This window comes from Rutilus rutilus (genome assembly GCF_951802725.1).
Source record: "Rutilus rutilus genome assembly, chromosome: 1".
Lineage (NCBI taxonomy): Eukaryota > Metazoa > Chordata > Actinopteri > Cypriniformes > Leuciscidae > Rutilus > Rutilus rutilus.
In genome coordinates this window covers 78,214,038-78,238,596 of record NC_140209.1, presented here as the reverse complement: position 1 = coordinate 78,238,596, position 24,559 = coordinate 78,214,038, and the positions used below count along the sequence as shown (strand labels likewise).

At 42.2% G+C, this 24,559-nt stretch overlaps 1 protein-coding gene across 1 annotated transcript; it reads right to left on the bottom strand.

Annotated features, from left to right (window-relative positions):
• Positions 1–248: 248 nt before the first annotated feature.
• Positions 249–20,485, bottom strand: LOC311275702 (phenolphthiocerol/phthiocerol polyketide synthase subunit C-like). The gene is given in 8 exon segments (XM_084384891.1): positions 249–5,971; positions 6,075–6,256; positions 6,444–6,650; positions 7,085–7,104; positions 7,106–7,243; positions 19,672–19,825; positions 19,908–19,989; positions 20,458–20,485. Coding segments are annotated over 7 exon segments (6,357 nt in total). The 5' UTR covers positions 19,966–19,989; positions 20,458–20,485; the 3' UTR covers positions 249–373.
• Between the last annotated feature and the right edge of the window lie 4,074 nt (positions 20,486–24,559).

Sequence of the window (24,559 nt, the reverse complement as noted above, 5' to 3'; positions counted from 1 at the left end):
TTTAAGCTAAGGCTTTAACAAAGAAATGGTCCCTTAAACTATTGGCTTCAATGACCCCTATTTGTTTGAACATGTTGAAGACAAACACAAACACAAATAGTCCCTATTTAATTTCTGGAAGCCGGGCTAAATGAGCAAGCACTGTTATTACATTCAAATATCAAATACTGACATTAAAAAGAATACATGAAAATAACATGTCAGTAATCACACTAGTAACTTCAATAACAAAATAAAATCTCCAGAGAAGTCATTCAACTCATGTGATATTTAGAAGGAAAAATATTGATTAATACCTTGATGATAATCACTCATTACATATACATTGAAGCAGCAGTGGATTCCAATCCATCCCCTTCAATGCAAATCACCATTATAAGTATGTGGAATTTCTCTCATCTTCACTCTGATATTCGTCAACACAATTCTCCTCCAGGACTTTGATAACAGTTGCCAGTGTGCTATTTGGATCCAGAAGAGTCACTAGAGGGACATTCACACCTCTATCACTGAAGAGAACATTCTGCAGAGTCATGGCTAACATTGAGTCAATGCCTAAATCAAAAAGATGAACATCATCATTCAGCTCATCCATCTCAACACCAGTCATTTCGCTAATCATGAACCTCAGATGATCACGTGGTGAGGATGATGTCATGGGTTGTTCAGGTCTAGATATGAACACTCCAGCTTTAATGATGGCTTCCTCTCCTATTTTGAACAAGCGTACCTTCAGTGATTTGTTCTGACTGAGGATGTTATTCCAGTTGTTTTTTAAATTGAATCTGCATACAACCTGTTGAGGTTTGTTGATCAAGAGGCACTGCTCAAGACTTTCATGGATTTCTGGAATCTCCAAAAGCATGATTCCCTTTGCCTCCAGAAATCTTTGGATATGGACTTTGTTCAGAAGAAGGCCAAGATTCAAAGCCCCCCAATTAATGGACTGTCCAGAAAGCCCAATGTTTCTGCGATACTGACAGAAAGTGTCCATGAATGTATTAGCCGCAGCATAATTAGTTTGTGAGGCATTCCCAATGAAGGCAGAGACAGAGGAATAGCACACAAAGTAATCCAGATTGCACTGTATGGTAGCACGGTGAAGGTTAATCACTCCGTTTACTTTTGGCCTCATGACTTTCTCATAAAGAGATTTGTCAAGACGTTCAATCAGCCCATCATGCAGGACAACCGCACTGTGAAACACCCCTTTGATGGGACTTGATGGAAATAGTTTTCCAATGTTTACAATTGTCTGGTCCACTTTCTCAGATACAGAAACATCACATGGCAGAGACTTAATGACATTACCCCAATGGCGACTGACCTGACTTATCTCTTGTTGCATCTGAGGGTTTGGATTACTTCTAGACAGAATGACAATGTTCCCTCCTCCTTTCTGAGCAATGAACTTTACTGTCTCAAAGCCCAACCCTGTTAGACCCCCTGTGACAATATAGACAGCATTTTTCTTGAATAGACTGTGTTTGGGCATTACTGGAATGTCAGACAGCTGGTGCTTGTCTTCACTGTTCAGGATGATAATGGGTATGATCTGGCATCTGAAGTATGACTTAGATTCTTTTACAGACAGAAGATCAGTGTCTTGAGATTTCACTCTTTGAACAACTGTTGCGTTTAAAGACAATAACTTTCTGTCCAAATCCAAGGATTTCAGCCAACGGTAGATTTGTGGCATTTGTGTCTGCAGAGACCGTTTCTGCATTATTTGGGACATGAAAAGAACATGGAAGAAGACCTCCTCATTTGTACTGAATGTCTTTAAATTCAATGGGAAATCTGCCTGGTTGTCACAGACAAACACAATGTCTTTGATGCCTCTAACACTGCTAGCTATTTCAACGGTTTTTACATTATAAGGAGGTAGAAGAACAGCTCCCACAACCTCACTAAAATTACAAAACAGCTGATCAGCCTGTGAGCTCACTCTGACATTCCAACCTAATCTGTTTGCAATAGTAATTAACACATTCATCAGAGCTGAGTCAGGAACAGTGGAGAAAATACCCAGTTTCCTTTGCTGTTTAGCCTTGGGTAAAGCCTCATGCAGGATCTGCCAAGCCAGTACCATATAAGAGACACAAGGCACGTCTTTCAGGAATGAAAGCCTTTTTGCTTTGCAGCAAACAGCTGCTGGGAGAACTACTTTAGATGTGGCAGCCACAGGGAAACAAGACACAACATGATCACCGACTTTAAATTTGCTGACATCTTTACCCACAGCTGTGACAGTGCCACTGAAGTCAAGAGCCAAGAGCTTATGGTTTTCAGTTGTGTGCTTGTTCCAGTACAATGTCTTACCATGATTCAGGTCAGAAATGCTGACTGGAAAGTAATCTGATGAATGAACACAGATTTTACTGAGGTGAAGCTCAACGTGTTTTCCTTGATTCAGTTCAGTATGATTATCCATATTTGTCGCTGAGAGATTTGTCATTATATATGGGTCAGATGTTTGCAAAATGAAGTCTTCATTTTGCAACATGTGGACGTTTCTTGAAGAGATTGTCATGGTTGGCAAAGGTATGTGGTTGATTTCAGGCTTGAGAATTTTGCCCTCCTTCACTACTAGCTCTGGATATTTGTTACAGGGGTAAGACCTGAGGACCTGAACCAAAGCTTCGATGTCTTCAAAAGTATCAGAGCCCATGTCAATCAGCTGGAAGGAAAGTTCTGGCAACTCAGCTGCACATGCTCTTGTCATGCCTGACAGAACAAACCCAGGGTTTATGTGCTCCACTAAGCTCTCAGAGCACCTATAGGTTATTACTCGGATATCACCTGGGAAATTAAGTGATTTGAGATATCCGACAATCTTTCTGAAAATCTCACAACACCCTGCCATACTGTCCAAGACCTTCTCTGATTCAAGAGAGGATAGGTCTGCATCACCCCACATGAACAAAATTTCCTGGAAGTTTTTCTTTACATTTGAAATGTTCAGTTTTGACAAAAGAAGTTCAACTCCATCTTCTAACAGTGTGTTACTGTTTGAAGATGACACATATCTAGATGTTGGGTCCAAGTACTGTTGCAAAGCTTCAGAAATTCCTACCTGGTCAGAAAAGACCAGTGCCTTAATTGGTGTATCAAATCTGGCAACTTCAGAGATGATACTGAAATTGTTGTGAAAGAAGTACTCCTCGACTACTTGAGAACGACTTCCTAGCATTCTGATCTTCACATGCCTGAGTTCAACCAACACCCTACCCTGTTTATTGGCTAAGCAGCCACAAATGTCAAAATCATCTTCTCCCACATGTACTGCTCTCAAATAAACAACCATCTCCTCTTGCAATGGTTCAAAAACAGTCAGGCTTTCTATTTGTGCAGGAAATTGAGGTCTTGTTGATTCGACCCCTACAGTTGCAGGAACAATTTGCATGAAATAATCCAAGACCACAGGGTGAAGGTGATAGTCATGTAATTGAGGCAGTAATTCCTTTGAGATCTTCACAATAGATATAGCCTCACTAAATTCTTCCCCACAATAAACATCTGCATTATTTCTGAAGACAGATTCATACTCAAATCCTGTTTGACTTAGATGATTGTAGAGTTCTTCAGTCGTCAAGTGGGATGTGCATCTTTTGGAAATACAGTCTAATGAAATGAACTGTTCTTCAGGACATCTACCTGGTTTTGCTTCTACTGTGCCAAACGCATAGACTGCAGAAGTAGAGTGTATTTTGAAGTTACATGTGTTATCAGCCTGGTCAGAATGATGCAGCTGAACTTTTATATCTGGGGCATTCTGGGTGAAAACGAATGGACTCTGGAATGTTATGCTGAGCTGCAGAGAACTAAGTGGGACTTTAGGCTTTGCATATGCCATGTAAGTTGCCAAACCTAACTCTGCATAAAATGCCCCAGGAATGATGGCAACCCCACTGTGCTTGTGGTGCTGCAGAAAGGCCACTGATTCAGAAGATAAATCACAGCTGAACACTGAACTGTCTGTACCCATTTGTGTAACTACTGGATGGTTGCTAGTAGGACTGATCAACTGCATATATGAAGGGAAGACATCTCTCTTCACATCATCAAACTGGTATCGTGGGTAGGGAACTGGTTCAGCCTCAAAACCCTTGTAGAACGCTTCCCAGTCTACTTTGATCCCAAGCTCAAACAGTTTGGAAACAACAGTAAGCATGGTCTCGTGATCTTTATCAGGCTGCACTGAGGGAATCACAGTGAAGTCATTTCCCAGAGTCTCAGTGATGTACCTCTGCAAAGATCTTCTTGGACCAATTTCAACAAATATCACACTCCTATTGTTTTTAGCTGCAGACCTTACAGCTTGCTCAAATTCAACTGGCTCTCTGATATTCTTTGCCCAATATTCACCAGTAATAAAATCTGAGGAACACAAACTAACACCTGTCACTGTTGAGAACAATTCTGTCTCCAAATTATGTGCCTGCAATGAGCCTATACTCTGTTCCACTTTGGATAAAATAGGATCCATCTTGTGACTGTGGTATGCTGCAGGTACATCTAAAATGCGAAGGAACAAATCTTTTCCTCTGGCTGAGTTGCTCAAATTCTGTTGCAGCCTGTCAATGTCATCCGCATCTCCTGAGAGGGTGCAAGACTGAGGGCTGTTATAAGCAGCCAGACAAACCCTTCCTGAATAAGATGGTAGAATTTTCAAAATTTCAGAAACAGCCATATTACTGACTACCAGCATCTTCCCTCCTGTCACAGTGCTTTGTAGAGAACTGCGATAGTGGATGACTTTCACTGCATCTTCAAGTGACAGCAAACCAGAACAATGAGCTGCAGCGACTTCTCCAATAGAGTGCCCCAAAACAGCATCAGGACTGATGCCCCAGTGTTTCAGGAGTTTGACAACAGCAACCTGAATAGCAAACAGAAGAGGCTGGACAATCTTTGGATCAGATAGCTCTGTAATTTTCTCAGATTCACTTTCCAGCATCTGTATCAGATTCAAACCTCGATCAGATTCACTTTCCAGCATCTCTTTTAGATTCAAACTTCTATGGCTTTGCAACAGAGCTTCAATCTTCAAGATTTCCACTCTAAAAACTGGCTCTTGTTTTAGGAGCTGCTTGCACATACCCTGATATGTAACACCATTGCCGCAAAACACAAAAACTAGCTTGGAGTCTGTCTTTGACGGTACAATCTTTTTCTCCACAGCAGCAGTCAGTTTCACTTGCAGATCTTCCAATGATGATATTTGAAATACTTTCCTGTATTTGTGTTTCAAGTGACTTCTTCTACATGCAGATGTGTACAGTAAAGACTGTAGATCTGATATTTTCCCTTTGCTGATCTGTTCTGCCGTATCTTTAATTATATTTTTCATGGATTTTTCGGAGGCTGCAGAGACCACAAAATACTGATGGGATTTGCTTCTCAGCTGAGCTTTTGGCTTTTCTGACTGCACATATTGTCTGACAATTGCATGTGCATTTGTTCCACCAAACCCAAAGTTATTGATTCCTGCACACCTCCCTGATCTGCGGTCACTGATCCATTTTTCTGCTGTGGTTGGGATTTTGATATTGAGAGATTCAGTGTCTATGCTAGAGTTTTCCATGGAGTAGAACAATGATGGCACTATGGTTTCATGATGCATCATCAAAACAACCTTTATGAGCCCTGCAACACCTGCGGCAGATTCTGTGTGTCCAATATTGCCTTTAACAGAACCAATGATGAGTGGCCCTGACTTTTGAGGTCTTGCTTTGGCAATGACTTTTGAGATGCTACCTGCCTCTATTGGATCTCCAATTGGAGTCCCAGTCCCATGAGCCTCAATGTACTGAACATTAGTCAGATTAGTCTCTGTTGAGTAGATTTTTCTGAGCAACTCCTCCTGCTGTACCATGGATGGTTTGGTGATTGGACTAACGGTGTGGCCATCTTGATTTACTGCAGTTTTGCTGATGATACCCCAAATATGATCATGGTCTTCAAAAGCCTGTCAAAATACAGACAACATATGGGTGTTTCTTGCAGTAGTTTATCATTAGGAACATTGCTGTCATTGTGTTGTGTTTATATGAGACAATCTTTTTACTTACTTTTTTCAGAGGCTTTAATAAAACGACCCCGCATCCTTCACCTCTGCCATATCCGTCTGCTTTGCTGCTGAAAGGTTTACTCGTTCCATCAGAGGAGATCATTTTTGCCTTGGAGAGAGTCACAAAAACGGTCGGCTCCAATATACAGGTCACACCGCCACACAAGGCCATGTCACAATCTCCTGTTGAATACAGATAACCACACAACTTAGGGGGATAGGAAGAGCCTGATTAATTCAAAAGCAAAACATACTTAAAACATGAAGCATCTAATGTCATTTCCGCAGCACTGTATATTAGTACAGATACAATAGGCCTATACCGTATATGGATCCACATGGTTAACATACATATATTTTTGAAGACTACCTTGTTTTATGGCTTGACAAGCTAAGTGGAGGGCGACGAGGGATGAGGAGCAGGCACAGTCAATGGTCAGTGAGGGTCCAGTGAAGTTGAAGATGTATGAGATGCGGTTGGCAGCTATGCTCATTGCAGAGCCAGTGCCTGTGGTGTGGTCTATGTATTTCATATTATTCCTCACATTTGCCAGCTCAAAGTCTCTGTTCATGAGTCCTGAAAAACAAGCAAACAAAAAACATGTTAGACAAGTTTGCTGGCGATATGCTTTTGTCTATAGTCACTTACTGTATTCCTATTACAAGGCAACCTAAGGTTAAGTGTTTTGCTCAAAGCAACAATAGTTGCAGGGCTCGGACAAGCAACATTTATGTCACCAGCCCTTAGCTGTGGACACCTTGTGTGCTGTTTGTGCTGTGACACAAATGAGTTAAAGCACAAGTGCACATATTGAGGTCAGGACAAGTTAGATCCCTCTTTTGAATAGCGGGAAAAACTGAGAAAATGTATGTGCTATTTAGCAATGAATCTTAACCAGAGGTTGCTCCGAAGGTACTTCCCATGCAGTTAGTGCATACACTTTTTTCACTGGGATTAAAGACACCAAAAGAAACTTTTTTTAATGCATCTTATATTAGCTCATATATTACCCAAAAATACTCCTGTGCGCTCCACTGGCCTTTTCCATTGGTATCCCAGCATCCTCTAGGGCCCTGTAGGTGCACTGCAACAGAAGTTTGTGCTGAGGGTCCATGGTGATTGTTTCAGCATTAGTGATGCCGAAGAACTTGTTGTCAAACTCATTCAAGCTACAGAGAATAAAAGGTAAATGATGATGGGGTTATTGCTTTTGGAGTTCAGATCCTACAGAGAGTTCACCTAAAAAGGACAATTCCATCATCACTCATCCTCACGTGATGTTATTCCAAACCTGTATGACTTATTTTCTTCAGAGGAACATGATGATACTTTAAAAGTTAGTGCGCTCCTAACAACATTGAACCTCACTGACTTTCACTGTATGGGAGAAACCCACATCAACCCTAACATCAACCCTAACCCTAACCCTAACCCTAACCCACATTAATCCTAACAACAACCCTAAACCTAAAAAAATAGCATGAAAGCATGGGTGTCAGAAGCAAAAAAATGTGTGTGTGTGTGTGTGTGTGTGTGTGTGTGTGTGTGTGTGTGTGTGTGTGTATGTGTGTGTGTGTGTTTGTGTGCCCCCAGAAATGTTTTGCTGGTGTAGATGCTATTTCCTGTATTTCTGGTACCTTTTAATTAAACAAGGGATAATACAAGGCTAGCTGTGCATTACATTTTTATGCATTTTATGCACAACATGGAGGCAAGGAACTGCATGGCGCAAAAAGTTAAAGTATGTTCACTTACAATGTTTTTATGAATATCTTCAACCATATTATTGTATTTTTGTGCTTTAGGACAGTCATAAATTTACATACAACTCCTTTAAAGCTGTTATTTATGTATTCAGTGCAATATTTGACTGGAAGGGTAAAACTGACAGTTATTTTAGTCAATTACTGCTTGTCAGATCAAACAATCTGCCCGCTTTGAATCAGACACAGAGAAAAAGTAGTGTGAATTAATGAATTATATATATATATATATATATATATATATATATACAGTAGGTAGTCAACCAAAATGCCTATTACCGCCACACTAGCCACTGGGGCAAAAGTCACCGCGGCAAAAATTATTTCGCATTTCAATATCATTCACGAAATGACCCCCAGGTGGCGCAAAGGGACATTTTGCAAAACAGCAGCAATTGCCGCAATTGAAACGTAAGTGTGGCTGGTGTCAATTAACAGTAAGGATGAAATACTACATCTATGGTAATTTCCAAATAAGCTTATAACAAACATGAAAAATCAAAACAAGGGCTATTGACATTTACTGTATAATAGGGCTGTTGGAACGAATTCCGAAATTTGAATATAATTTGAATATTAAAAAAATCAATAATATTCGAATGCTGAAGTTCCTATTCGAATATTGTTTTTTTATTTATATATTTTTTTTAAATGCAATCTTGCCTTTCTCGCCGCCTTGGCACACGCATGTGAAAATTAAATGCTTTGACTCGTCTGATAAACAATAAAGTTTTTGAATCGTGCACGTTATCCACGCTGTATCGTCATAACAACTGTCAAAAATCGCGGAGAGGAAAGTCTCCACGGAAACGGAGATCAACAATTTGATTCACAGTCCACACTACAACTCGAAAACGGCGTTTTCAAATGTATCCACTTTGGAGTGCGTTTTCATTAATAAAAACGCCGTCTCATTGTGGACGGAAGGCCAAAACGGAGAGAAAAATATACGTTATTTTTTTATGACAACTTACAACCTGACAAGCTAGGCGATCTGTCCGAGGAACCGCCGTGCTAAACCAGGCAAGAATTACTTATTTTCTGCCTCTCTCCTCATCACGGGGCTTACCAGCTATCCGCCAAAAGGCAATATCAGACAAACTGACGGTTTATCTGTGAAGATATGAGCCCGATCAACATCACGCATTGACGATCCATAAGACTGTGTAATGTCGTAAATATTAATAATAGGATGAATTTTAGCATTTAATATTCGAATATTATTCGAATATTAAATAAAATAAGGAATGGAATTCGAATAGTATTATAAAGGAAGATTGACAGCCCTACTGTATAACAATGAAACAAACAAAGATTTGAGAGTTGAAACTGCATGTTATAAAGTAATAATTTAATTATTAACCCTCAGGTTGTGTTCAGATCATTTTGACCCGGAGAAGATTTAATTTTTCCCGAAAATACTAAAGTTATCAAGTTCACAGTCAGATAAAACCAAATGAACACTGAGTGCACATATCGGAGAAACTACATCCCGACCACAGCCTGCATTTGGTGGCACTATAGAGCCCCTCAGTTACACCCAAGCCCAAGCACTACATACATTAAAGGACAAGTTCGGTATTTTACACTTAAAGCCCTGTTAACAGATCGTTTCTGATGAAATAGAACGGTTAAGATTAAAATTTGGACACATGCTGCTGTCCCGAGAATTTTAGGTTTCTTTCGCCACCCCCCACCCCACCTACACAATGGCAGCCTATGGGCACTGGAACAATCCTTCATAAAACGCATGAAATAAACGAAATAAACCTAAAATTCTCTGGACAGCAGCATGTGTCCAAATTTTAATCTTAACCGTTCTTTTTCATCAGAAACGATCTGTAAACAGGGCTTTAAGTGTAAAATACCGAACTTGTCCTTTAAGTTTTTCACAGCAAAGTTTCATAGGTTTTTCAGGCATGGCTTAAAGGAGAACTCCGGTCAATTTTAACATTGAGCTCATTTTTTTGTACATTTGGAGTGCTGTCAATACAGAGAACAACGACAAAAATCTGTGTTGCCTACACCGAGTTATTCTATTTTTAAAATTTGCACCCTGTTGACTTCAATGGGGCAAGTACTAAACCTGCTTTTAGCCTCTTAACATCCTTGATGTGTCATTACAAGTGCACAGGTCATGTGAGTGATTCCTTCAGAGTGAACACGAGTGAATCTGACTGCAGTAGATGTGAAAGATATGAATAAAAATGATGCTATTTAAGCCAGCGCATTAGTTACCTATGATCACGCGCGTGAACTCGGCAATCGATTACTTTGGACTTCAACCGAAAAACAGGATGTAAACAGGTATTTGCGCTGGCTTAAATAACATAATTTTTATTCATATCTTTCACATCTACTGCAGTCAGATTCACTCGTGTTCAGAATCACTCACATTTTCTGTGCACTTGTAATGACACATCAAGGATGTTAAGAGGCTAAAAGCAGGTTTAAAACTTGCCCCAGTGAAGTCAACCAGGGTGCAAATTTTAAAAATAGAATAACTCAGTGTAGGCAACACCGATTTTTGTCGTTGTTCTCTGTATTGACAGCACTCCAAATGTACAAAAAAATTAGCTCAATGTTAAAATTTACCGGAGTTCTCCTTTAAGAAATGGATGAATTCTCTAAAAAATCTCTCTCTCTCTCTCTCTCTCTCTCTCTCTCTCTATATATATATATATATATATATATATATATATATATATATATATGTATATCAGTGGCGGCTGCTGGTCTTTCAAAGAGGGGAAGCTCATTTTCGGCCTACATCATAAAAATTGTCCATTTATTTATACGTATATTCTGCCCAATGTTCCTTTTCAAGAAAATGCTCTGTGACCCTATATCGTTCCAACAAGGTGTCTTTTCCAGTGACTTGACCAGTGTGTCCTCTCAATGGCCAGCAGAGTTAGGTATAATTGTATAAATGTAATAATATAATAAAGGTATAAATAACAATATAATAAAGTATAATAATAATAATAATAATATATAGGCTATTTTTTTATTATTTTAATAATTATTGTTTTAATTATTACTAATAATACTACAAAAAATATAATAGGATAAGTAATAATATAATAAAGGTATACATGTATAATTGTGTGAAATGTATTATGAAAAATGGCTAGCAATTTCGACAAGCAAATACCAAGAAAGAGGTAGCAGCAGTTTATCTTATGACTATCACTTGAAAAATCCGCGATGGGACTGAGCTCGAATAGCTTCAGCGGCAGCGACTTTTTATTGTATGAAATCGCTGTCAATCAAAATGAGATGCAGCCCCTCCAATCATCATGCGGAAGCCCGGAGTCCGGGCCAGCCCACTCCTCATTCACCCCCAGAGACGCTGAGCGTCCGTGGGCGGGACATAACCGCAGCATTTATCCAATGACCGTCTAGTTTCGAAGCGCTGAAAAAAACGGTTCAGAGCAGCCCCATTGAAGTCAATGGACGCTGGGCTTCAACAGGGAAATGCACTGTCTGTGACGCTACGGGAAAATATGAGAAGGAGATCGAGTCAGCCGACCTGCTGTATGTAGCTGATTCTGAACGAACTCGTCTTTGAGATTAACGTTTTCTAACGCATTTTTTGTCAATAAAATGTTAACACAATAGTACATATTTGATCATTAATTTTTTTGACATTATAGGGGAAGCCGAGCTTCCCTTGCAGTCTTAAAGAAATCCCCACTGATGTATATATATTTATATATATATCAAATAGAACAGTTGATAAGCATTTTTAAATTACTGATCATTACAGTAAGAAATAGCTGATTCCAATCTCAAACAGAGACATAGCCAGGTGTTAAAGACTTTCCATTACATGGACATACACAATATAAAGTCACTCTTTGGATTAGTTTTGTTCAAAGCAACACAGAACAACAGAGAAGCAGAAAAAGAAAGAAAATGTCTGGACGAGGGAGAGGACTATTTGGACCAAGACAAGGGAGAAGGAGAGGTAGGGGGAGAGGAGTAAGAATGTGTGCTGCTGTTCAGAGGAGAGTAAGAGCTGTTGTCATGGATGAAATCAGAGCCACCATCATAGACCATGTGATAAACCACGGTCTATCATTGAGAAAGGCTGGTGAAAGAGTCCAGCCTAATCTCAGATTGTCAACCGTTGCTTCCATTATCCAGATTTTTCAACAAACCAACAGGTAAGTCATGCATTTTATGAGGGCTATCAGTGCAGTTGCTATTTACTGTATTACAGTAAACAAAGTATTGTAATTCATATTGCTAATAAAGCCTTTCCTGCAGCAATGCTGTCACTTACTACTAATGCACCATGTATTCACACATACACAGCTGAATGAATAAAAAAAAAGGATTTCATATGTCTGATCTATACAGATAGAACTGAAACATGACAAGTAATGCAGTGTTTGTGATGCTACCAACTGTTAGTATTTTGACAGTCATTGCGCTATGATTTACTATGTGTTCATGTTGGATAGAAAACGAGTGCTAGAGTTTTGACTCGAATTATCGAATTATTCGATTTTGAAACGGGTTTGTACTTATTTAAGAAAATTTGGTTTTGGGCAGAACATCTACTATTTGGCTAACTGTGTGATATAGGTGTGTTGCTGTGTTAAGAGTTGAGAAAAAGTATTTTAAGAATTGGCAAACACTTCTTAGCAATTGAAAAAAACTGTAAATTAATATTGTCCTACCCCTAAACTACCCCTTTTTTATTATTCTTTTTTTATGAACAATAAAACTAAAAGCTGAAGATGTTTGTGGAGTATCATTCATCAGTGCTTCTTTTTCCACTCCAGCGTTCCAGTAATTCCTGCCCACTAAAAGCTGCACGGATAACGTCTCGGTTACGTATGTAACCCTCGTTCCCTGAGTACAGGGAACGGAGACGTGTCGTCGGGGGAGTTCCCTGACGAACTGGGATCACGCTAGGGAGACCAATTGCCTACGAGTGAATTAAAACGAGCCAATGAAATTGGCATGCAGGATTTGCATTCCGCGCCTAGCAGCGCGGGTATAAAAAGGCGGAAGCAACGCATCATAGTGCTTTTCGCTGAGGAGCCGAACAGTGTCCAGTCCTCTGCGAAGGTACAGCAACATGGCGACGGGACGACACGTCTCCGTTCCCTGTACTCAGGGAACGAGGGTTACATACGTAACCGAGACCTTCCCTTTCGTCCTGGGAACTCCAACGTGTCGTCGGGGGAGTTCCCTGACGAATTGGGATCCCAAGTAAAACGCCATGGTGCTGGCCCCTTCCAGCGCCCAGCTAAGCTACCCTGCAGCAGTTTCTTGAATTAGTTGCGGGAGCTAGCTATGGAATCACACTGCTGTTCCGCAAGACCCGCACAGTGGATTTGGATAACACTGGGAAAGCGTGCCCTGACCCCCGGGGGGGGGGGGGGGGAACGCTGCGGACACCCAGTCTACTAGCAACTCCTACTAGAGGTAGCAGACCTGGCGCCAGGCGGTCCGCCACGCCTGGCACCGGAGGGGTGATGGAGGAACTCACGAGGCTCACCGACGTAGGGCGCCAACGGAGCAAAAGTCGCACGTATCCGACCGAGGCACGGAATGGCGTAGCAAGCCGACACAACCTATTCACTTGCACCACTGGCCGTAGCGAGTACTCGGGAGGAAACAGGTTCCACACGCAGGCTATAGAACCTAGCAAATGTGTTCGGTGTCGTCCAGCCCGCAGCTCTACAGATGTCTGTCAGCGAGGCGCCTTGAGCCAAAGCCCAGGAAGCGGCAACACCTCTAGTAGAGTGAGCCCGCAACCTGGGAGGACAAGGCTCACCCAGAGACTCATATGCTCGGGTGATAGCATCCACTAACCAGTGAGCTAACCCCTGCTTGGAGATAGCCTTCCCCTTCTGCAGGCCTCCGTAACAGAAAAAGAGCTGATCTGAGGTTCTGAATCTTTGCATTCTGTCAATATAAACCCGCAGTGCGCGGACACGACAGAGAAAAGCTAGGGCTGGGTCTGCCTCCTCCTGGGGCAGCGCTTGCAGGTTCACTACCTGGTCCACGAAGGGAGTGGTAGGAAGCTTGGCACATATCCGAGCCGGGGTCTCAATACAACATGAGAAAGGCCCGGCCCGAACTCTAGGCACGATTCGTCGACCGAAAAAGCTTGCAGATCCCCGACCCTCTTGAAAGAAGCCAATGCCAACAGGAGCGCTGTCTTAATGGACAGGATATTCAACTCAACTGTTGACAAGGGCTCAAGGGGAGGACTTTGAAGAGCTCTAAGAACCAGAGCTAGGTCCCAAGAGAGTACAGAGTGCAAAACACGAGGTGGATTTAACCTCCTAGCACCCTTAAGGAATCTGATGTGATGCGCTGCTATTACAGCGACATAAACTTTGAGGGTGGAGGGAGACAGCCTTCGCTCCAACCCATCTTGCAGGAAAGAAAGCACGACTCTGATCGGGCAAGTTCGGGGGTCCTCCTGACGGGAGGAACACCAATCGACGAACAGGTTCCACTTCAACGCATAGAGGCGCCTCGTAGAGGGGGCTCTAGCGGAAGTGATGGTATCTACCAGTGCCTGTGGCAGGCCATCTAGAACCTCCGCGTCCCGTTCAGGGACCAGACAAGGAGTTTTCCAGAGGTCTGGACGCGGGTGCCATAGAGTGCCCCATCTCTGAGAAAGAAGGTCCTTCCTCAGAGGAACCGGCCAAGGAGGGCTGTCGCGAGGAGCATGAGTTCTGTGAACCAAGTCCTGGTGGGCCAACACGGCGCCACTAACAGGTCCTGCTCCTCGTTCTCCCTGACCTTGCACAGAGTCTGTGCAAGAAGGCTCACTGGGGGAAACGCATACTTGCGCAGGTCCCGGGGCCAGCTGTGAGCCAGGGCGTCCGTGTCGAGGATCCCCTCGGTCAGGGAGTAAAACCACTGACAATGGGTAGTGTCCGGAGAAGCAACAGGTCTACCTGTGCGACTCCGAAGACACTCCAAATCAGCTGGACCGACTGGGGATGGAGTCGCCATTGTCCAGGCAGGGGAGGCAACCGTGAGAGTTCGTCTGCCACACGGTAGAGCTCCCCTGAAAGATGACTGGCATGAAGCGACCTCAGATGCTTCTGACTCCATAGGAGGAGGTGGGAGGCGAGTCGCGACATACGACGGGAGCGTAGACCACCTTGATGGTTGATGTACGCAACGGTCGCAGTGCTGTCCGTTCGGACCAGTACTGCTTGTGTCTGAGAAACCCCTTGAGGCGACACAAAGCTAGACGTACTGCTTGCAACTCCAGGCAGTTGATGTGCCAATGCAGCTGGGGCCCCGTCCACAGACCCAAGACTGCATGCCCGTTGTACCTGGCCCTCCAACCCATGGCAGAGGCATCCGTGAACACCAAAGCATGCCTGGAAACCTGGACTAGGGGCACTCGGCCCGTAGAGACACAGGGTCCGACCATGGGAAGAAGGTTCGGCGGCAGCGCGGGGTAACTTTGACCCGGAGCATACCGTTCTGCCACGCCCACCTCGGGACTCGATCGTGAAGCCAGTGCTGAAGCGGTCTCATATGTAACAAGCCGAGCGGCGTTACTGCGGCTGCGGCTGCCATATGCCCCAGGAGCCTCTGAAAACTGTTTCAGTGGAACCGCTGTCCTGCCTCGAAAGGAGTTGAGGCAGGTGAGCACTGACTGGACGCGCTCCTCTGTGAGGCGCGCAGTCTGGGCGACCGAGTCCAGTTCCATACTGAGATAAGAGATCCTCTGCATGGGGCAGAGTTTGCTCTTGTCCCAGTTGACCTGAAGCCCCAACTGACTGAGGTGACGGGGCACCATGTCCCTGTGATCGCACAACACATCTCGCGAGTGAGCTAGAATGAGCCAGTCGTCGAGATAGTTGAGAATGCAAACGCCTTGTTCTCTCATGGGAACAATAGCCGCCTCCGCGACTTACATGAAGACACGAGGCGACAGGGCCAGCCCGAAGGGTTGGACTTTGTACTGATACGCACGACCCTCAAACGCAAACCATAGAAACGGTCTGTGTCGAGGAAGAATTGAGATGTCAAAGTACACGTCCTTCAGGCCGATCGCTGCAAACCAATCCTGGGGACGGATGCATTCGAAAATGCGCTTCTGCGTGAGCATTTTGAACGGGAGTTTGTGCAGGGCCCGATTCAAAACTTGCAGGTCCAGGATTGGCCGTAACCCACCGCCTTTCTTGGGTACAATGAAGTATGGGCTTTTAAACCCGGACCTCATCTCGGCAGGAGGGACCGGCTCGATCGCGTCCTTCGCCAGCAGGAGATCAATCTCTTTCCGCAAGACAGGGGCACCCACTGACTGCACACGGGTGCAGTGGACGCCCCTGAACTTGGGAGGCCAGCGTGCAAACTGAATTGCATAGCCGAACCGAATGGTGCGGATGAGCCAACGGGACGGACCCGGAAGCGCTAGCCAGGCTTCCAGATACCGTCCTAACAAACCCACCCGAACCACCGGCGTACCCGCGGAGGGGCAGCGAGGTGGAAGACAGGGACCCAGCTCTGGTGGCATTGTAACGACCGAGAGCGGGGTCTGGGCGTTTTAACTTGACACCAACCTGCTTCCACCTGTGGGCAGACGGCAGAGAAGGCCCGTGGGCATTCTGCTGCGGGCTGCCCGGTGGCGAGGGGAGGGGGACAGACGAGGAACGAGGCCCTGACTCCTCGTGACCTGGTCTCTGCGCCTCCGGGCCCAGCTGCAGACAGGAGCGACGCAGCCGAGGCTGTGTCACTGCTATCAGCGAGCTGGAGAGAGGGGAACGAGAGTGGCGCCGATCGTGGGCGATCACCACTGCCATTCTGACCCTCTCGGACGGAGGAGACTGGTCTTACTGGTCTGCCAGACTCGACCGTGAGGGGAAACGAGGAGCGAGGCCCGGGGGCATCGAGTCCTGGTTCCCACCTCCTCACCCAGCGAGAGACGAGAGTGACAAGGCCGAAGCCCTCGCTGTCATCTGAGCACTGGGGGCCCGTGAGTGACTGAGAGGAAGTGGACTGCTCAAATTTGGGTACCGCTGACTGGATGACCAGCGACGGAACAGAAATTAAATTCTCCACCCGGCCCTCGCCCGGGGGAAGGAGTGGTGATGACACACACACCCGAAGAGCAGACATCACATACTCCGGGTCGCTCCTCTCAGGATCGTTTCCCTTACCCTTTGCGGGGGGAAACGAACTCCGAGCGGGCGGTTTTGAAGCGCTTCTGGACCACCAGTGTAGACATCGTCTGACTGAGGGCCAGCGCTGTGACTAATCACGGTCAGTCACTAAGCACAGCTCCACCCCGAATCAGAACTACCCACATGCACTGAATGTGCAGGGGTAGTGAGAGAGGAAAAACTTCAGCAGATTTAGGCATGTTTGGCTTGCCATATTGGCACCAAAATGCTTCCATTCTGCCAAAATTTTTCACACACATCTAGGCACTTTAGACCCAGGAAGTGTGGCTGTCAAGTCTGAATCTTCAGCATGAGAACACACCATTACAGTAGGAACTCAGCATCATTTTCAGAGTATAACAGCCCTCTCTCCGATGTAGCGATCGACATCTGTCCTCCCCTGGGGCCCCAAATGAAATGATTGGTCCTTCATGAGAAGGACCAAAATCCCATTCAAAGCCTCGACGGCACACGGCACGCTGAGCGGCTCAAGCCTTTGCGAGAAAGGGGAGACAAACAACGTGCCGACGTGGTCATGCACTCATGAGAGAACATAAACCACCCACGAACGCAGTCTCAACACACTGATTAGGCATGTGAAACAGCGATCATGGCCGTCAACCAGGCATGCAAGACAGTGAACGTGGCCATCGCCGGCACACGGCTCGCTGAGCGTTCAAGCCCTCAGGCAAGACGAACAACGTGCCGATGTGGTCATGCTCTCATAAGAAAGCAAAAACCACCCACGAACACAGTCTCAGCATGTTTGCGATGCGCTAGAGGAGTGAGTGGTTCGTGCTCACTGTAACCCTCAGATCACCAATGTTATTTGCCAAAGTAGCCCTCCTCTGGTACACCAGAAGAGAATCTAGATCGGGAAATAAGCAAAGGGACTCACCTCATAGAGGCATGCGAGTCTTGATCATGACCGCGCATCTTGAGCGGCGAATGACGCGCACTGGGTTGCCGTGACAACCCCCGCTGTCAACCGGCGCTCGACGGCACACGGCAAGCTGAGCGGCTCGAGCCTTTAAAAAGGGGAGACGAACAACGTGCCAACGTGGTCATGCACTCTTGAGAGAACATGAACCACCCACGAACGCAGCTTCAACACACTGATTAGGCATGTGAAACAATGAACGTGGCCGTCATATGAGGACAGGAAACGATCGCATCCAGAAACACATGAGTGAAATGTCATCCTGAAAAGGACGCGATCTTCAGGCGCGCTGGTAGGCGGGCTGCGGAATGCAAATCCTGCATGCCAATTTCATTGGCTCGTTTTAATTCACTCCTAGGCAATTGGTCTCCCTAGCGTGATCCCAATTCGTCAGGGAACTCCCCCGACGACACGTTGGAGTTCCCAGGATGAAAGGGAACTTTGCTTTCCCCACAAACAGGCCCATCTATGTAAACCATTTAGGAAAAGTTCCATCGATTCACGCTTTTCCACACTGAGGGCAGAGGCGTGTCTGAACTAGTTAATGCACAAGATCAGTACCCTGATAAACAGGTTGACTGGCAGAAAGTATTGTATGTATTTTGTACATGGCAGACATATAACACATGACATATGTGTTAATACAAAAATATTAATCTTAAATGCATTTAAATACAAATTACATTTCAATAATTTAATAAATAAAAATCTACACTGTGACAGATTTTAGACTTTTATATTGTCGAAATATACATCCACAATGCTATTACCTACGAAATGTAATGATGCCTGAATAATGTTTTTATGAGCGTTTTCTCAGCCCTGTTTAAAATGCTGTTATAGTATGTATGACATTTTTTTAATTTATTTGTTTTATTCATTTCTACCAGATAGCACTAATCTGCCATTTTTTTACAGATGAAAACGAGACGATAACTAAATAAATCCAGTTTTAAATGACTAAAACTATGACAAATTTTTTTTGACATTTTCATCAACACATAAAAACTAGATGAAAATGTTTGGTAGGGACGATTTGGAAAGAGATCCCGTCAGAATTAAGTCCTGCGTTTGAGGTAGATGAGCACATTTAAACTGTAACGTGCTGATCTACCCACGAGTTGGCATGCGCTGCACGTCTCATAAACGCTCAAATGCAAACATCTGGGAGAAAGAGGAGAGCAGACATGTAGATCTGAATAAGAGTGACAACTCTAAAAAGAGAACGAGAACTCTATTCGGGACAGACTGAACATTTTAGAGAAATTCAAAATTAACAATTACAATTTAACTAAACTTTTATTGTAAAAGATTTTAGTCAACAGAATTTTACTTGATTTATGTATACTGTAGATCATTAAAATCTTGTTGTATTTCGTTGACTAAAATTAAATTCAGATGAAAGACTAAGACTAAAACTAAATCAGAATTTAAAATTAACACTGACTTACACATACTTTAATTGAAAAAAAAAGTTCTTATTTCTAATATTTGTATTGTTTTATATCATAATAAAAGATGTATAATTGTTGAGAAGATATGAGACTCTTCCTGTTACCTACTTTAATCCCTCACCATGGCAACACCGTTTGAGATATTCTACATCCAACATCTTCACTGTCTTGGCATCATGTTGAAAACGCTTGGTGTGAATCATATAAACTGGTTGGGGCGAATGACTGTACATTAGAAAGTCATGAGATCTTGTTATGAGGGCACATGAACTGAAGACGTACCCATCGATGAGCGCTGCTTTAGCCGTGTGCGTCTTCCCGGCCTTACTCTCGTCTGGGTCGTACCATTGAGAGAGCTTAAACCTGTCGTCCGGGATCTGAACTGTACAGTTCTCTCCATGAAGGAGGACTCGCCAGAAGTTTTCAAGTCCCTCGCCTAAAATAGAGAACATACAGTGTAAATACTATTAAGGCCAAAATCATAGCATGAACAAATAATGAAAATAATGTTAGCCTACCTCCAGGAAAATGGCATCCAATGCCAACAATGGCAATTTCTACATCATCCTCCATCATGTTTCATGTGCCGTGTGTTACAATCTATAGACAGCAAAAATAAACAGTGAGGCAACATTCATCATCACAATTAATGATTCATTCATCACAATTAATATTTTAGCTTTCTTCTTTATGCATTCTTTCAGCAGGAAAAAATATATATATTTACTTATTACTACTAGGTCAACCATAAAAAAAATGTCCTGTATAATGTAGAGACAATCTGAACATCGGATAATTTTAATTTTAAATATAGCTAATAAATAAATAAAGGTTAAAGAAACTTTTTCTAAAAGTAGATATATATTCCACTGTATATGAAATGATTATTTTTTAACTTTATACATTTATTGTTTTATGAAAATGTATAATATATATTGATAAGCTGAAGCTGTCCATACTTTTCTTTTGTTAAATAGTTTCTCTTTTGAATTTTATAATTATTATTTTAAATTTTGGCACGGAGAACAAGAAAAAATAAAGCAAATAAAATGAAAAATATGGACTTACCTGGTTACTCATGTTGAATCTTGTCTTGTTGAAAACGCTTACATGATGCGGAGTCTACCCAATATTTATGGAGCTTAAGGAGGAGTAAAAGGTCAGGATTTTTCACGTGACTTCCTATTAGCTCATGAAACAATTTCTTATGAATGTTCCTTTAAATAGATAAAGCTGACTCAAATCTTTATCACATGTTTGATATTTAGATATAACCTAAGACAATTTAGCTCTAAATTTCCCCAAAATTAGCAGAATATGAATGATATCAAAGACTGAATGGTCAGTATTTTCCTTCTCAATTCTGACAACACAGAGGTATTAGCTGTTGCATTAGACAAGTGAATATCATTTTGATTTAATGCAGACCTGCAACACAACCACAAGGAGAAAAAACACACAAAATACAGAGTTGAGGGCACCTTGACGAGGGCATTGTGTTGACAGTTGACATTGACAGTTGACGGCTTGACGCCAACGTCACAAACCAATCGAGTGATAGCAGCAGCACTCAGCAGGGTTTTTTTGCAGGTAGTCCAATGCTTTTTAAGTAATTTTATGTTTATTTTATATAAAGTTTATTTGTTTCTATAAGTTTATTAAAATTAGAAAGTGTATCTAAAATTAAAAATTAGACTTAATTTAGATTCATTTTTTAATATTATTTTTTATGTTGGCCTACAATAAAACTAAAAGCTGAAGATGTTTGTGGAGTATCATTCATCAGTGTTTGTTTTTCCACTCCAACGTTCCAGTAATTCCTGCCCACTAAAAGCTGCACGGATATTTGCTTACCCCACAAATAGGCCCATCTATGTAAACCATTTAGGAAAAGTTCCATCAATTCACACTTTTTATCATCGCTATGATATGTAGTGTCATATCACCCAGCCCTAACATGCAGTGATGCTTTAAACACATTTGACAAGCTAAAATCATCAACCGGTCAAGACTGATTGGCTTACGCTATTTTCCCACTTGTCTGAGCTCTTTTATTCTTTCATGTTAACTGAAGTGATGCACTATTTTAACTTTAATCAACAAGTAGAATTGATCATGACATTCTCAGTTGCTGACAGTCAACCAAACATAAAAGTTACACTGCTCAACTTAAATGGTCCTCTGTAAAATCATTGTGCCCGCGCCCAACCAAACACATCAGTACAAAGCCTTGTTTACATAATGAAAAATAGTTTAGAAACCAAATGTTACATTTCAAATATGGAAACATATTTGGATTCTTCCCGAATGAGAGAGAGGTGAGCCCATTAGCCTATATGATCAGGACCCCGACGCGAAGCGAGGAAGTTGTTAACAGGAATAAATAACAGACCACATTCTACATTAGAGTTCAACCAAGCCATGTAATAAGTTGTTTATAATGAATTCCACTATACCCTTAATTGTTTATTTTATATTGTATATGTAATTTATAGCTACTTATTTTTCATTCTTGTTCTGAATACTGTTCAATTTGAAGGATTTGTTGTGGACTGGGGGGTTAACCCTCTGGGGTCTGGAGTGTTTTTGGGGTCCTTGAGATGTTCTGACATGCCCTGACATTTGTGCTTTTTTCAGTTGCTTATAAACATATTAATGGCAAAGGTGTAAATTCACTCTATATAGCACAAACAGGACTTCCATAATATGTGAGCCACGTGTATGTACATGTTTTCATTTTTGAGAGAATAATGTTTATGCATGGTTATCGAAAAAACTAAAAATTAAAGTTTCTGAAATAAGGCCACAAAACACATACTAAATATGTGGCAATAAGACTTTTGACTAATGGATGTCATCGCCTAGTGTTTTTTCTTCAAAATGATGTGAAAATCATCCTGCCTAATCATTCACATAAAATGATACATTGACTTTTCAAAACTAGTCAACGTCTTTCAAAACTAAAGTATACATTTTATCATACGTATTTCAAAGTAAAGGATTCATTAGTTAGTTGATGACTTTATTTTTGACAAAACACATACAGTATATATTCCTCATCTCAGTATAGCAATAGAGTTTGCTAAAAGCTGTTCATTCAATTCAGCAGTATTTGAAAATCGATCATATTTTGTAAAATTACATTTATATTTGCATTTATGTCAAAACCTAGACACTTTTAAACATCAAAAGGACATTTATTAATATGTATTCGTGTCAAAATGACAAATAAACAGATTTTCCTATTCAATTTTGCATGGAAACGCTTCCAAGACGCTTGCGTGTCGCGTGAAAAATAGGCGTTGGTTCTATTTCTAGCATGCACGCGTTTTCCACGCGGCTCGTGCCGCGCCTTAGACGCGCGTCTCACACAGGCAGTGTGCAAACTCTAAACTGTTAACATGGGAGCCGAAATAAAAACGGACACGCCACGCAGCTGAGACGCTTACGCCACGCATCCAGTGTTTCACCGGCCTTATCAAGCGGATGTGGGCGTTTCACAGGTTTGTATGGATCGCCTCACATTTGCGTTTGAATAGCGCGGTCTTCGTAGGCGGAGTCACATTAAAACTTAATTAGCTGAGATGAGAACAACTGACATCTCTCTCTTTACATACATATTATATAAACTGTGAATATTTGTTTTTTATAAAAAATACTTAATTTGAAAGAAGAGAATTCAAGCTTCATGCCTGTGTGTCTGTATGCCTGTTTGACTGAGTATTCGCTGAGTTACAGTTCATTTTCGGACGCGTTTCAGAATTGACTTCACTGACGGAGAGTAGGCAGAACTCGCATCATGTTTACTTTTCTTTATTTGGCGAAAAGCACAACACTTTGTTTTTATTATGAGCATACACACAAAAATACACACTAAACAGGATCATATAACATAAAAATTATACAAGCATATAAGATAAAAATTAATATTTTTTTATTTTTATTTTTTCATACGGAAAAAAACGAGCCTATCGCGCCGGCGCGACAGCCGACCTCAGGGGGTTAATAGCCCTTAGCTATATTGTTATAATGTTTTAAATGTTGGGGTGTCCCCAACTAAGGATTTTCATAGTCGAATCAGAATCGTCAAGTCTTGCGTATAGTCGACTAATAGTCGAATCATGTGTGTGGGGTTGGGGAGTCTGCCAATGCAATTGGGGGCCCGTCCAGATCGCCCCAAATGCATGCTCGTTGTATATATAAATAAAAGAAAACATGCCACATGCTGGTTATCGGTTTGTTAAGGGGAGTTTACAAGCCAGAGGACATCGGGTTCAGTGGGAGAGGGTTAAGGCCTCAATGCATTGTGTTGACACCATGGGGATCCTCTCCCGTTTGAACATGCCAGGGTGTGTTTCAGCGTAATACTCAGTTCCTGGACCAACAGCACTTGTACGCATTGATAGATAGAATACAGACCGATCAATTAGTGATTTCTATCTGTAAGACAATTGTAGAAAGAGTTTGAGTTATAAAAGCCAGATGTGTTTTGAAGGCCTCTAGCCTACACTACTGGAAGAGAAGTCTCACAGGAAAGAACGGGGTTTTAGGAAGTTGCTTGTGGTTGGCATCTGCACTGATAGGAAGTTGGTCTTTTGGTCCACATAATCTTCAACATGTTCTCTTGATAAAAAAAAAAAAAAAAAATGATGTGGCAAAAACTTTGAATACTCATTTTGTGGGACAGTCAAAGGGTTTTTTTTTTTCTTTTTTTTTTTCCTTTTTTTTTTTTTCCCTAAAAAGGAGAATAAGGAAGCTAATTAATGAAGTAACTGTCCCGAAAGGGTTTTGGAGATATCAGGAAGAGAAGAAGAGCACCTGCAAATGAAAACATTGGTTAAAACTTGTTTTATGGTGCTTAATTTAACCCCTTGTTTGGGTCTTAAATATAGACACCTTCTACCTTATTTTGTTTATTCTCAGGTTAGGTAAAGTCAGTCGAATTCGTTCTAAACAATAAGTATATAAATGTCCATACTTACAATTCAGTCGAAAGACTGCTCCGTGGTTTAGTTCAGCTCAATATTTTGTAAAACAGAGACTTAAGGCAGGCGAGCTTCTTAATTTCAATTATATGTATTTTTTATTAAATACAGGTTAACTAGTTTACATAAACGGTACTAATATATAAAATAAAAATAAAAGTAAATCAAAACCAAATAATATACAA